Genomic DNA, 14107 nt, shown 5'->3' on the forward strand with positions numbered 1-14107 from the left:
GTCATGCAGGACTGATCAGACCCCACCCTTCAGAGCTTCTAACATCTGAGCATACCCCAGGCAGAGGTAGCATGTAATTCTGACGTAATTCTGACATTACAAAGTCTCGGTGACTTTTGAGCACAGCCGAGCTTGTTTGTATCTGAGACACCAACAGTCCTAATGGCACTTTGCCACTCAGCTCCTCCATGACGTCATGGTATCAATGATCAGAGAGCGCCTGCTGTGTGCTTTATTAAACTTCAGCGCCTGAGCAACCATGTTGTTGACAAGTCTGCATGAGAAACTGGGGAGGGGGATGAGTTGCTGTTTTGCTTCTGAAAGCTGGAATCTCCTTGAATTGTTCCCACACTTCTCGCCCACTTGTGTGGCAGTATGTTAGACCAGATGGCTTTTGTGTGCCTATTGATTTATATCCGCTGTTCTCCAGGTTTTGCACTCCTGTAAGCCTGTCCTGCTTTTCAACTTCATAGATCCTGCATTGTCTGTTTAATTGAATGATCACTCCTAGCATTTTGACATTTTGATACAAGCAGACGAACAATCTTATCAAATGACATCAAATAAACAAATAGACATTTCTGTCACCTTGGATTAGGTAACGTTATAAATGGACTGATGGGTGGAAAATCTGAATTTATACTGTGCATTAACTGAGCTGCTTGTTTATAATAGTATTAAACCCTTTGGCTCAGGTGACTAAAGTAGGATCTATTGACCAAAAAATGTGTGCTGTTGACCAAAAACTGCCTCGCTATTGCTGAGTGGTCAATAGTGGCCTCTGATTTCACCCCCCAATAAACCAAAAAGGCAGATCAGCCACATCATTAATTATTTTTAGTAAGAGAAACATTTTTTAGTTAAGAGAAAAATATCAGTTTAAAGGGGCTGACAGTGGGCAATAAAACAGAAAGCCGAAAGCCAACTCCAGTGGATATTTTTATAATAATGAACCGTGAAGGCCTGCCTAAGTGCTGCACAGGTTGGGTGAAATCTGCAACAGTTTTGTCTCTATTTTCTGTAGAGCCTGTGATGTACAGTGCTTCTGATAAACAAACTGAACCTGCAAATATACAGAGAAAGAAGTAAAAATAAAAAAACTGCAGAAAGCTTTGTAAGAAACTGAATTTAAAATGAATGTATGCTTACAGTCTGACTGCAGTGTTAGGGCAAGCGTGCTGGGGGTTTTGGGACGTCAGGGTCATTGGAGGTCATGTCTATTTGTGACAGATTTAGCATGTGTGGCTGCCATAGCCACCTGTCGGGGTGCCTTCACATAGGGGTCAGGTGGGGGGAGGATCTGGTGTTTTTTTGTTTCTTTGTTCTCCAAAGAACAATCCCTGAACATATATTAAATAAAGCAGCAAGATGCATTGAGTAGGATGCATTGAGTTCCTTCCATAGAGCTGCACTGTATCAGATGGATGTAGGAGGTTTTAAATCTCCTGTTATCGCTTCTGAAACCAGTTCAGCAAATGCAAACTGAAAGAAGGGTTGAATGAGGAAATAATACATAGAAGAAGTGTGCTTTGGGGGGGAAATAAATACAGGAAGTAATATAAAATGTACTTTCCTTTCTTAATGAGTATGGACCCTCATTTCAGACCTGTCCTTAATGGAATTGTGTCCCTCTGCAGGCCTCTCCGGTAACCCTGTGGACCTGGAGAAGAGGCACCTGGAGTTTGGCCAGAACTTCATCCCTCCGAAGAAAGCCAAGACCTTCCTGCAGTTAGTGTGGGAGGCGCTGCAGGACGTGACCCTCATCATCCTGGAAGTGGCAGCCATCATCTCTCTGGGGCTGTCTTTCTACCACCCTCCAGGGGGAAACAGCGAGCGTGAGTGCCTCAGTGGAGTCTCGCTGATTTTTAACTTCCTTTTAAAGCTCATGAAAGGCAGCTTTCAGGGCAATTTTTCTTGCAACTTATGAAGCAACTTGTTGTCAGGGACATTGCTAAGCAACTGTCACCACATGGATCGTTCACTCTGCAATATCCGAACAGTAGGATTGTTGCTTTAGATGTCCCCAAAAAAGTTGGCAGGAAGTTTTGTTTTTTTAAAGTTGCATGATTAGTTCCCTGGTGTCCAAGGCATAATTTACATGGGGGGGCACGTCCCCTTCACTTTTTCAATGACGGGGAAATGCCCCCCTCACATTGCAACAGTACTAAAACCATTTATTTCTCAGTAATTTTATAATATAATCACCAGTCAGTATAGAGTCTTCACTAGGACCCAGCGGAAACGCTAATCAACTGAGGCAGTGTTGGTGCACAGTGCATTATGGGTGATCTCAAGCTGAGAGGTGGAAGCAGAGCTCCGTAGTAAATAACTGTTTGTAAGAGGTTGTTTTTTTCCTCTTTTTCATTGTGAAATTTCTGAATCGTGATACCATTTCCGTTGTCGATTGTCTCAATACTATAAAAACATGTTCTGTTTGAACATTGGGATCATATTGCCGTAAAGTGGCTGTGATATACCCACCCTCCAAAGTGGGAGTTCACAACCTCAAAGGCGCCAATCTGAATGAAATGTACATTTATTTTTAATGTTATTGCTATATGCCCCAGCTAGAGAAACTATCCCCTCCACTTTTGAAACCACAGTTACGCCATTGACTGATGTTACTATTATAAATTGTCATTGGGCCTCCACGTGAGGCTTTTAGATTAGCTGATGCCTCATTAACCATTTGAGATGGAGCAGGTTCAGAAGGGTTCCATCAGGGTTGGACCATCGTTGAGTGCTATGCTTTTGTTCCTCAGAATGCGGTCAGGTAAGCGGGGGAATAGAGGACGAAGGCGAGGCCCAGGCTGGCTGGATCGAGGGGGCCGCTATTCTCTTCTCTGTCATTATCGTAGTCCTGGTAACGGCCTTTAACGACTGGAGCAAAGAGAAGCAGTTCAGGGGGCTGCAGAGCCGCATCGAGCAGGAGCAGAAATTCACCGTCATTCGCAAGGGCCAGGTCATCCAGATTCCTGTGGCTGAGATTGTGGTGGGGGACATCGCCCAGATCAAATACGGTAGGTATCGCACAAGAGTTTGAGTGTGTGTGAGCATGAAGGGGGTGCAAGATCATCAAAATCCATTTCTGATTGAATACACTGGGGACCTATTAATTTAATTTTATTTAAGTTATAATCAAACTAAACATGTGGGTATAGCAGGGAGTAGGCTATAGCACATACAATGAGGGGATTTCTGAAGACATGCCCAGTCAGTAACTCTCCCCCCTCCCCCCTCCCCTCTTCAGGTGATCTGTTGCCAGCAGATGGCGTTCTCATTCAGTGCAACGACCTGAAGATTGATGAGAGCTCCCTGACCGGCGAGTCGGATCACGTCAAGAAGTCAGTTGAAAATGATCCCATGCTGCTGTCCGGTGAGAACGCCCGCTTGCTTTTCAAGACTTTTCTTTTTCAGTGCTTCCTCCCTTCCAGTCCTGGCCTCTAACTTGGGCGTGGGTTTCTCTCTCTCTCAGGGACTCACGTGATGGAGGGCTCCGGTCGCATGGTGGTGACAGCAGTCGGCTTGAACTCTCAGACTGGCATCATCTTCACCCTGCTCGGGGCTGGAGGGGATGAGGAGGAGAAGAAGTTGAAGAAAGGTAATGAGCAAACCCCAGAATTTGGATCTATTTATCAATCTATATAATTACTGTGTATTGTATATTTGATTGAGCTTTGATGCAATGTTAAACAGTATAGTATCTTTTAAATCGCTTGCATACCCACACACGTATTCTTGACTAAACCTGAATGTGATGTAATGTCCGCTAAGGTCGTTTCAACTGTGGGATGCAGAACGACACTGCAGATATACAGCTGGCTTAAAACCGAAACGAAAAAAATAAACTCAATCAAAAAGTTAAATGAGAAGGCTGAATGCAGTTCTTACAGGTCTTGGAGAGCCTGAGAGATACGCCCGACAAGTACTTATTAATGACGTGCACGTTTGCAGGGTTCGTTTGTCTGCTTGGTAGACTGATTCTTTGAGGAAAGCCTATTGAAGAGCCCACATTGCTAGTATTTCAGGATTTGAAAAAGGCAGAGACCACTATCCAAACATGGCTCACAATTCCAATGCTGTGTTGTTTTTTTTTCCTTTTTAAAAGCCCCTGCTTTTTTTGTGGCTTTTCAGTCTGGGCAATAAATCCAAATCCATACATATGCATATCTCCTGACAAAAATGACTACAACTCCCAGAATACACCACCTCCTGGTCAACACAAGCATACCACTGCATTGTGGGTTCTGTAGTCCGATTCACATATATACTTCTGCATTCCCTTTCTAGTCACTGCTGCATCTCTCGCCATCCCCCACGCACTGAGCACATTTCCAGATTCTCCCAGAAACCGTTTAAAATATTGTAGATCTGTCTATAGACTTGAAAATCAGCAACCTCAGCGAGGCCCCAAAGAACAGAACACACGTTTTAATTCATTGACCATTTTAATTGTAAATCATGTCTAATTTTGCAGGCAGTCGTCACGTAGTAAACAAAATGGTATGCGACATTTTAGTTTTCTGTCAAGAACAATCTCCACAAAAGAAGCCTCTTGATTTGGCTAGGAGGAGCTTACTGGATTATAGTTAGTTTCTCAAGATTGGTCAGTTACAGATATTCCAGACTCATTTTTGTATTTTTTTTTTTTTTTAAATCATCCTTCTTAACAAGCATTTACTAATCATTTTATTTCAGTTTATTTATTTGAATTACATTTTTCTGCATTTCATTCCCAGACTCCAGCACTCAATTAACGTCTCTTCCCCACCCTTCTTTCTCGCTCCAATGTTTATTACAGTCATGAAATAGTCTTTCACATTCCCACATGTCTCTGCCTGTGGCTGTATTGTAAAGGGTTTGGTAAAGTCTAAGGGAAGGTTCTCTAAGCTCACCTAAGGCCTGCAAGCCTTACTGAATATTGAATTCAAGTATTTATAGGAACAATGCAACCCTGACCTTTGTCATATAAACCGATGCGTGTAACTCACTCAAAAGTGAGGTGGTTTGTCCATCTTGCATGGGTTTTTCTTTTGCCCAGCCCTATTTAGCAGGCTCACCTTGTGAATGTGGGGATGTCATAAAGATCTCGGTTCAATGAACCCTTTTAGCTGGAGGGAGGTTGTCATTTTATGTAATACATGCAATGAATGTGGAGCAATGTTTATTTAGATTGAATGAATGTGTAAATGCTACTCCACATACACCACTTTGTTACATAAAACCATGTTTTCCAAAATGATCTTCCCAGTTAAACAGCGAACTGGATTGGACCCAGAGTGTCATTTCAAATGGGAAAGGCCAGGAAAGAAAAAACCTGCCCTGAAAAAACTTCCAATAATTGGCCTTCAAGTGGCATATCTTCCATTTAAAAACTCCAAAGTTTATATTTGGGGTTTATTTGGACATGCTTTAACCTCCAAATTTCTTGACACACACTCCCCCTTACCAAGATGGCGGAGGGACATTTGGTTCACAATGTGTTTGGTATTGTACAAAGCCCCGGTCTTTGCCAACAGAATATGACACTTGCAATCTGTTGTTTCATGCTTGTGACGAGTAGTAGTTCTTTTTATTTTATTTTTTTTAATCATGTGATCAGCGCTCCACCCTCTTTCTCTGTTTAAACAGGCAAAAAACAAGGACCTGCAGAAAATCGCAACAAAGGTAACCCTCCCCTCCTCCCCTCCCATCCAGAAGCACAGTTTTGGAGTCACGTCTTTCTTTCTCTCTCTCTTTCTTTCTCCCACTCACTCTATCGCTCTTCTGCAATGCTGCAGGAGATACTTGCCCAGCTTTCTTGTAAAAGGGTGCAACTCGTATCTGTAATAAAGAGAATTTTACAGTCTGTATTTGTTAGGGAGATGGGTCTGCAAATCAATCATCCAGAATGCTAAGTATTTGGTTTAAGTTTAATGTTTGTGGACAAGAGTATGTTAAGTCTTAAAAATAAGATGTTTTTTTTTTCCATCAGTCATCCATAAGCAATGGATGTTAAATATATTGTTATATATTAGCTGGCCAAAATGGAAATAAGCTTTCTGAACTGTAGGTAATATGTAATTAAAAAGCTAGAAGAGACAAAAAAATCTCTGCTATGCTTTGCTTATTCAGTAATAAAAATGCTGTAAGCTTTGCTAATTAGGCTTTAATTAGGAGCTTGCTCAGGTTGTTTACAGATCTCCAAGGCATTGCGTGCATTAGGCAGAGTGCCACTAAGTGAGAAAGCCACGCACTCTTTAATGGCAGGTGTGATCTGTGTGACCTCAGAGTGTTTACCATATTATAAAAGCCAAGTTCTTCCTCCCTGTTCCTATGGTGCTGTCATCCCCCAAGGATTGAGCAGCTGTAGAAGTCGGTGGCTCAAAGATAATATCTGAAATGAGATTTTGCTGCGTCACCCACCCCACCCCCATCCTCTACCGACACTTCAGAAGTAACATGTGGCCCCATCCCTTGTGGAAATGGAAATGTTTCTGGTGGAACACAGTACTGTTTTCTTTCCAGAAACATTTGCAGCAGATTCACTGTTGATAATGTATCCATAACTTAAACACTCAATTATAAAACACAACAGCTTATTTTTCAACAACAACCAAAGGGCTCAAAAGTCTATTTTTAAAAGCAGGATAGTAGGAGTTGCACCCTTCCTGTTCCATGGGCTGTGAATCTCCATTCTGGTTGTGATTTTCAATGTGGTCTCTTCTTTCAGGGTGTGCCGAGGATCTCATCACGTTTGTTTATCACCTCTCTGTATCACTCCCTCCTCACGCTTTTTTTTTCTTTCTTTTCGGCAGTTTCAGCTTGCTTTGTCGTCCAGCCTGTGATGCGCTCGCCCTTCCTTTCAGTGCGTGCGTTTGTCCGTGCGTCCGTCAGTCAGTCCGTCAGTCCGTGTGTCGCTGTTTGTCAGTCTCATGACTCTCTTTGATCGGTTCTGTGTTGAAGCAAACAAACTCTGTATAGAAACCACTGGACTTGCCTGTGTTTTTCTGTTGCATGAAAGCAGTCAATGGAAAACATAGGTAAGCAAGGAGAGAGCTTTCTCAGTGGGAGAGTTGTCATGGTCATAGCATCACTCCAGAGTTTGGCATTCCAGTCAGGCCTTAAAGAACCAATGACAGTCCAATTCTTTGTCATCAAGATGCTAAAAAAAAAAAAAAAAAGATTACAACACATTTTGTACATTGCTGCAGCACACAGTACCCTGTCTAAAGTGACCACTGTATGCAGGTGTTGGTGTAGCGGGCTGAGTGCCCATTAACAATTAGGGATTTTGTGGGAATGCTTACACAGCATAGAATAGCTCCTGCCACACAATATGCCTGGCTGTAGCCAGTGCAGTTATCCCTTTCTTCTCATGAGCACTAAATAGACATACTTATCTCTCTCTCCCCCCACAATCTTTTCTCTCTCTCTCCCACTTCCCCCTCTCTGTGCAGCGAAAGCCCAGGATGGAGTGGCCCTGGAGATACAGCCTCTGAAAAGTGAGGAAGGAGTGGAGTGTGAGGAGAAGGAGGTGAAGAAAGTTAACGTCACCAAGAAGGAAAAATCAGTGCTTCAGGGCAAGCTTACCAAACTAGCAGTACAGATCGGCAAAGCGGGTGAGCACTCCACTTATTTTTTTAATTAAAAAAAAAAAAAAAAAGTCAAATTATTTTCACTGAGAAGTTTTAGGGGGAGACATTTTTTAGAAAGACTTGCATACTGGTCAGGTTTGGAAGTTTTGAACTGGTGTTTCAGTAAGTCATGACTACAACTTGAGTACTATTGAAGAAAGAGCTGTCAAAAGAGTGGAATACTTTTTCAGGCTGCTGCACAACCCTAGCCGCAGCTAAATCTTGACCGCGTGTGTCTCTCTCCAGGCCTGATCATGTCGGCTGTGACGGTGATTATCCTGATCCTGTACTTTGTCATCGACACCTTTGGGGTTCGTGGATATGCGTGGACGAAGGAATGCACCCCAATCTACATCCAGTTCTTCGTGAAGTTCTTCATCATCGGAGTGACCGTGCTTGTGGTGGCCGTTCCCGAGGGGCTGCCCTTGGCTGTCACCATCTCGCTTGCATACTCCGTCAAGGTAACGCACCACAGCACAAATGCTACTGCCAAATCAGGGATGCCTTCAGCTATGCAATTGCAAACAGTCCTGAACTGTTCTTTTCTTGCAGTTGCCTGCTGATACAAGCTAACACAGAAGAGGTAGTGTGTGGGAAAACAGTTGCTTAGTTGGACACATTGCTGACTGCTCCTCGCACACTGTACTGCTTAGTTGAATGCAGCTCTGCTTATAAAGCACCAAGAAGTGGTCTTTATGGATGTATAATGCCTGATAATTTCAAGCACATTGTGTATTTATTTTATTTTAAATCCTTGGAATTGGTGAACACTTCCTGAAAGTAATACCTATTCCCACCCTATTGTTCACTCCTGTAGAAAATGATGAAGGACAACAACCTGGTGCGTCACCTGGACGCTTGCGAGACCATGGGCAATGCCACGGCAATCTGCTCAGACAAGACGGGCACGCTGACCATGAACCGCATGACGGTGGTGGAGGCCTACATCGGGGACACCCACTTCCCGCAGGTCCCAGACCCGGAAGCACTGCAACCCGAAACACTGGAGCTCTTGGTCAATGGGATTGCTGTCAACTCCGCCTACACTACAAAGATACTGGTGAGTGTGTGTGATTTCACCCCCCCACCCCCAAATATCAACACCTTCAAAATACACAAATATACCAACACCTTCAAATGACTTGCAGGAGTAGGGCTTAATATACCAACCCCTCCAAGATACTGGTGAGTGTTCGGAGCCCAATATACAGCGAACTTCAATACTTGTCTAAATACCAACACCTCCAAACTATCCAATATGCCACCCTTGTCTTTCCGACTAGTCTATTCTCTGTTATTCCCTAGCCTCCTGAGAAGGAGGGTGGTTTGCCCCGTCAAGTGGGAAACAAGACAGAGTGCTCCCTGCTGGGGCTGGTCCTAGATCTGAAGAAGGACTACCAAGCAGTGAGAGACGAGGTTCCAGAAGAGAAGCTGCACAAGGTCTATACCTTCAACTCTTCACGCAAGAGCATGAGCACTGTGCTGAAGAACCCTGTGGGAACAGGCTTCCGCATGTACAGCAAGGGAGCCTCTGAGATCATTCTGCGCAAGTGAGAGCTCTACCTCCTAATATCACTGACACGTTCACTGCTCCACACACATTCTCCCTTCCTCTACCTATCCGCTTTCCTACATTTAAGATTTCACTAAGTTGCTCTGCAGTATTGAAGGAATGTCTGTGGTTGTAAAATCCCTGTGTGCTTCTCTCTTAGTTACTGAGGTAAATGAAATAATTAATTCAAGCAATTAAAATACAGCAAACCTAGGCTTTTTGTTTTTTGCTTCTCTATTTTCTACTAAGAAGATTGTTTGTCGCCTTTCATTAACAAACTACTGCTCTACGGTTTCAGCCAGAAAATATCATTAAACTCTGTTTTGTACAGTGAAGAATAAAATATGTCCCAGTTTTGGTTAGAGTTGGGCATTGCTGGTTTAGCTTCAGCCTGTTTCTCTGTTTTGTTCTTGTTTGTGCTCACCCCCCTCACTGTGTGTGTGTTTGTCAGGTGCACTCGGATCCTGGGTAGGACTGGTGAATCTCGGATCTTCCAGGCGAAGGATCGGGATGACATGGTGTGCAAGGTTATCGAACCCATGGCCTGCAACGGCCTGCGCACCATCTGCCTGGCCATGCGGGACTTTGAGACGGAGCCCGACTGGGACAACGAGAATGAAATCCTGTCCAACCTGACCTGCATCGCTGTGGTGGGCATTGAGGACCCCGTCCGGCCGGAGGTAACTCACTTAGGATGAATTGGGTAATCGATCCAGTTGTCTGGACAGTCTGGACACGGACTCGGAACTTAGAGTGGAAGCTAGGAGGTTAAAAGTAACCAGTAGTGTTCTAGGGGCATGCAAAAAAAGAATGCTGTGACAATAAAGTCTCCCAATACAACCACATTGCTGTATGTTTAATCCCATTGATGCAGTGACTGTGTTTTTTAATTATTTTTTTTATATTATTATTATTATTATTATTATTATTATTTATTTCTTAGCAGACGCCCTTATCCAGGGCGACTTACAATTGTTACAAGATATCACATTATTTTTTACATACAATTACCCATTTATACAGTCTGGTTTTTACTGGAGCAATCTAGGCAGCAGTGTGGAGTAGTGGTTAGGGCTCTGGACCCTTGACCGGAGGGTTGTGGGTTCAATCCCCAGTGGTGGACACTGCTGTTGTACCCTTGAGCAAGGTACTTTACCTAGATTGCTCCAGTAAAAACCCAACTGTATAAATGGGTAATTGTATGTAAAAATAATGTGATATCTGTATAATGTGAAATAATGTATAATGTGATATCTTGTAACAATTGTAAGTCGCCCTGGATAAGGGCGTCTGCTAAGAAATAAATAATAATAATAATAATAATAATAGGTAAAGTACCTTGCTCAAGGGTACAGCAGCAGTGTCCCCCAGCTGGGACTGAACCCACGACCCTCCAGTCAAGAGTCCAGAGCCCTAACCACTACTCCACAACTGCTATATAAGCATGTGTTTGGACTGCAAACGCAAAATAAGTTCTGGAGTATTCTTGAGTATAGGATTAAAATTTCAACCTGATTTGCAGTCATGTATTGCAAGAAATCGAAGCTAGAAGTCATGCTTTATTGTAGAAAATCCAGTCTTGTGTACCAGCTTCTGAAGTGATGGAGATGGAGAGCGTGCTGTGTGGCGAGCTGTTCTCCCAGTGTCTGCTGTGCATTCGGAGGTTTCTAATTCTAAAAATAAGCAAGCTGATTTGGGTTTAATGAGTGGTGTGGGGTGATTCATCACAGCTCCCAATGTGGATAATTACAGAGGATTGTGTTGTGAGCCCCCCTCCCATTGGCTCAGGCTGCCACGCCACAGCCCGCTCAGAACATAGGGGCACAACAGAGCATCCAGGTTTGCATGGGAACAGCAACAGTTATGCTTAACAATACACACTGTCATTATCAGAATGTTATCTTAATGATGATGGGACAGTATGGTGCCAGGCAATGCAGTAACACTTGCAGGCATCCTCTATAAAGTCAACATCCATGTGACCAAGTGTATCCCTTGACCCGTCTCTCTCTCTGCGCCAGGTACCAGACGCCATCACCAGGTGCCAGCGGGCTGGAATCACAGTGCGCATGGTGACGGGAGACAACATCAACACGGCACGGGCGATCGCCACCAAGTGCGGCATCCTGCTGCCTGGCGAGGACTTCCTGTGCCTAGAGGGCAAAGAGTTCAACACGTTGATCCGCAATGAGAAGGGCGAGGTGAGAGCACTGGACACATTGCCTGCACCACACAGCACAGCCACCAAGTTCATTCACATTAAACGACCTGTCAAACTGTGATCTCTTTTTCTGAAGCATGTGTCATGAAATGTAGCAATTGTTTGGTGGTTCAGTGTCCGGCAGTGGACGCATGACACTGCTCTGCAATGAATAGATGGTCGCACTGCAGACCACACCTCACACACTGTACTGCTTACCACAGCACTGAACTGCCTGCCTCTGTCTCTCTGACTCTTCCTTCTCCCGTTTTCAGGTTGAACAAGAACGTCTTGATAAAGTCTGGCCTAAGCTGCGAGTCCTGGCTCGTTCATCTCCAACGGACAAGCACACCCTCGTCAAAGGTATGACACTGGGCAGAATTAGAGGTTTTCTACACAGTGGCACTACCAGTCCTGGTTTATGTTTCACGCAGAACATTTGTTTGTGTGCCAAGGTTATGAAAAACAACACCTCTTTAGTGTGGCTTTTTTAATCCTGTTATTCAGCTACTGTTTATATCAATTGAATAGACTCTGTTGTAAATAAATATATTAAAGCAAACAGCTGTTCGGCCTGATTGAGCAGAAATTCCCTTTGGTTCGTATTGCATTAGGGACCAGGAGGCAATCTGACCTCTGACCACTGGCATTTATTTCGTGAGCCTTCAGATCATTTCTCGTCTCCTCTAGAAAATGTTTTATCTGTTGTGCCTTTCATGTGTCTGTGTGTGGTGGGGAGTGGGGGCGGTTCAAAGACGATATTCAGAGGCTAGCAAATGCATCAGAAACTGGAGCCGTTGACAGGAATGTGCCCAACAAAAGTTTTATAGCAAAGATAAACCTTTGCAGGGAGAGAGTCTTTGTTAATAACATGCGTCAGATAGATGAAGTTACTCAACAGCAGGGGGTAACTGAAGTAATTCCTACAGGAATCATCGACAGCATGGTTGGAGAAACGCGTCAGGTGGTGGCTGTGACGGGAGATGGCACCAACGATGGCCCCGCCCTCAAGAAGGCTGACGTCGGCTTTGCTATGGTAACCTTATATAGGATATAGTGGACCCTGATAGATGTGACACAGACATCTGAAATACAGTAGATAGTTCTCTTGCATCAGAGCAAGGTGCACTCTAATGCACACCATTGCAAGACGCACTGTGTGGAATGTTGGGAAATGTGCAAGGCTCATGTGTTACAGCAAAGCTACGTCTTGGGTGGTCTCCACCACTGCTAACTCATTTTATCTTTGCGAAAGCCAAGTCCAATGTTAGCATGAAGTAAATAACAGCTAATCTCATGTAATAAAAATCTTGGCATGCCTTTTGTTGTTTGTTTTTTTTTGCAAAAATTTTGCAGCATCTCTAACCCTGCACAGGTGCTCCCCTGGCTGTGTGTTGGCCTCTCTCTGATGGGTGTCCTCTTCTCCCCTCTCCTCTCAGGGTATCGCAGGGACGGACGTTGCAAAGGAAGCCTCTGACATCATCCTGACAGATGATAACTTCACCAGCATCGTGAAGGCGGTGATGTGGGGCCGCAACGTCTACGACAGCATCTCCAAATTCCTGCAGTTCCAGCTCACTGTCAACGTGGTGGCCGTCATCGTGGCTTTCACCGGGGCCTGCATCACACAGGTAGGACAGGGACTCCCGCTGTGTGTTTTGTGAGGAGCTTGTTTTTCAGTAGTAGTGAGTAACATTGTAGTGCCGCACCATGTGGTTTAGTCTCCACTTCTATGGTTATGGACAGCCATGCTGTAGAGTTTGGAAAATTACATTCAATTCGACTTTGTGAATGGTTATTATATGTTGTAGAATTGTAAGTGTTTTTTTCCTCTCAGAAGTCCTTGAAGAATGTGTGCTAATGGAATAAATACCTTTCAGATTCTGTCTCTGTATGTGTTCTGACGCTCTGATTTATGATCTTCACATTCCTCTCTTTCTCTCTGTCTGGCTTCTGCCTCTCAGTCTCACTGTATCACACTATTTCTCTCCCCCAGGACTCTCCTCTCAAAGCTGTCCAGATGCTGTGGGTCAATCTGATTATGGACACCTTGGCATCCCTGGCCTTGGCCACAGAGCCCCCCACCGAGTCCCTGCTGCTGCGCAGACCGTACGGGAGGAATAAGCCGCTCATCTCCCGGACCATGATGAAGAACATCCTGGGCCACGCTGTCTACCAGCTCACCATCATCTTCACGCTGCTGTTCGCAGGTACGGGTAGCAAAACACATTCACACTTTCTGCCTGTGCCTAGGGAGCAAAGAGTTCAATACGCTAATCTGCAATGAGAGAGAGAGACCCTAGTACTGAACACATTGCTTTTCACCACACAGCACAGCCATCAAGTTCATTCATGTGGGCGTTAAGCGACCTGTCAAACGGTGATTCCATTTTCTGAAGCATGTATCTGTCACAAGATTCTTTACCTTGGTATAGCCACCAGTTCACCAAAATCGAAAGGGCAATCTGGTTCTGTAGTCAGAAATCATCACAGGACTGGTGAAAACCCCTAGATATTGTCCGAATCCCCCAGTGTCGGACTTGATCGTAATGGCAATTTAAACGTTATGTAATGTTTTTGCTGTCCAGCAGGTGGGTGTAATGCGTAATACTGCATAGACAACGAAACTTGACTCGGTAAAACAAAACCACACAATACTGAAATCCACTGAGGTATGCTATGTAAAAAATCACTCACTGGTAAACAGTAAAATTAATTATCCTAATGATCATTTTGCAA

General features: G+C 44.1%; 1 protein-coding gene across 5 annotated transcripts in view; it reads left to right on the forward strand.

Moving 5' to 3' along the window:
- Positions 1-14107, forward strand: part of LOC117396319 (plasma membrane calcium-transporting ATPase 1-like) — a 56146-nt gene that overhangs the window by 25681 nt on the left and 16358 nt on the right. For 3 of the 5 annotated variants that reach the window (XM_059004843.1, XM_059004841.1, XM_059004839.1), the window contains exons 3-17: positions 1638-1835; positions 2763-3020; positions 3251-3376; positions 3476-3601; positions 5632-5667; positions 7440-7601; positions 7863-8077; positions 8434-8676; positions 8922-9166; positions 9620-9848; positions 11190-11369; positions 11644-11731; positions 12298-12404; positions 12808-12999; positions 13365-13578. In XM_059004843.1, coding sequence (XP_058860826.1) covers positions 1638-1835; positions 2763-3020; positions 3251-3376; positions 3476-3601; positions 5632-5667; positions 7440-7601; positions 7863-8077; positions 8434-8676; positions 8922-9166; positions 9620-9848; positions 11190-11369; positions 11644-11731; positions 12298-12404; positions 12808-12999; positions 13365-13578 — 2619 coding nt within the window. The remainder of the gene's footprint in view (positions 1-1637; positions 1836-2762; positions 3021-3250; positions 3377-3475; positions 3602-5631; positions 5668-7439; positions 7602-7862; positions 8078-8433; positions 8677-8921; positions 9167-9619; positions 9849-11189; positions 11370-11643; positions 11732-12297; positions 12405-12807; positions 13000-13364; positions 13579-14107) is intronic. The other 2 variants (XM_059004842.1, XM_059004840.1) reach the window with 1 other exon arrangement.

The sequence above is a fragment of the Acipenser ruthenus genome, chromosome 30 (assembly GCF_902713425.1).
Source record: "Acipenser ruthenus chromosome 30, fAciRut3.2 maternal haplotype, whole genome shotgun sequence".
NCBI classification, from domain to species: Eukaryota; Metazoa; Chordata; class Actinopteri; order Acipenseriformes; family Acipenseridae; genus Acipenser; species Acipenser ruthenus.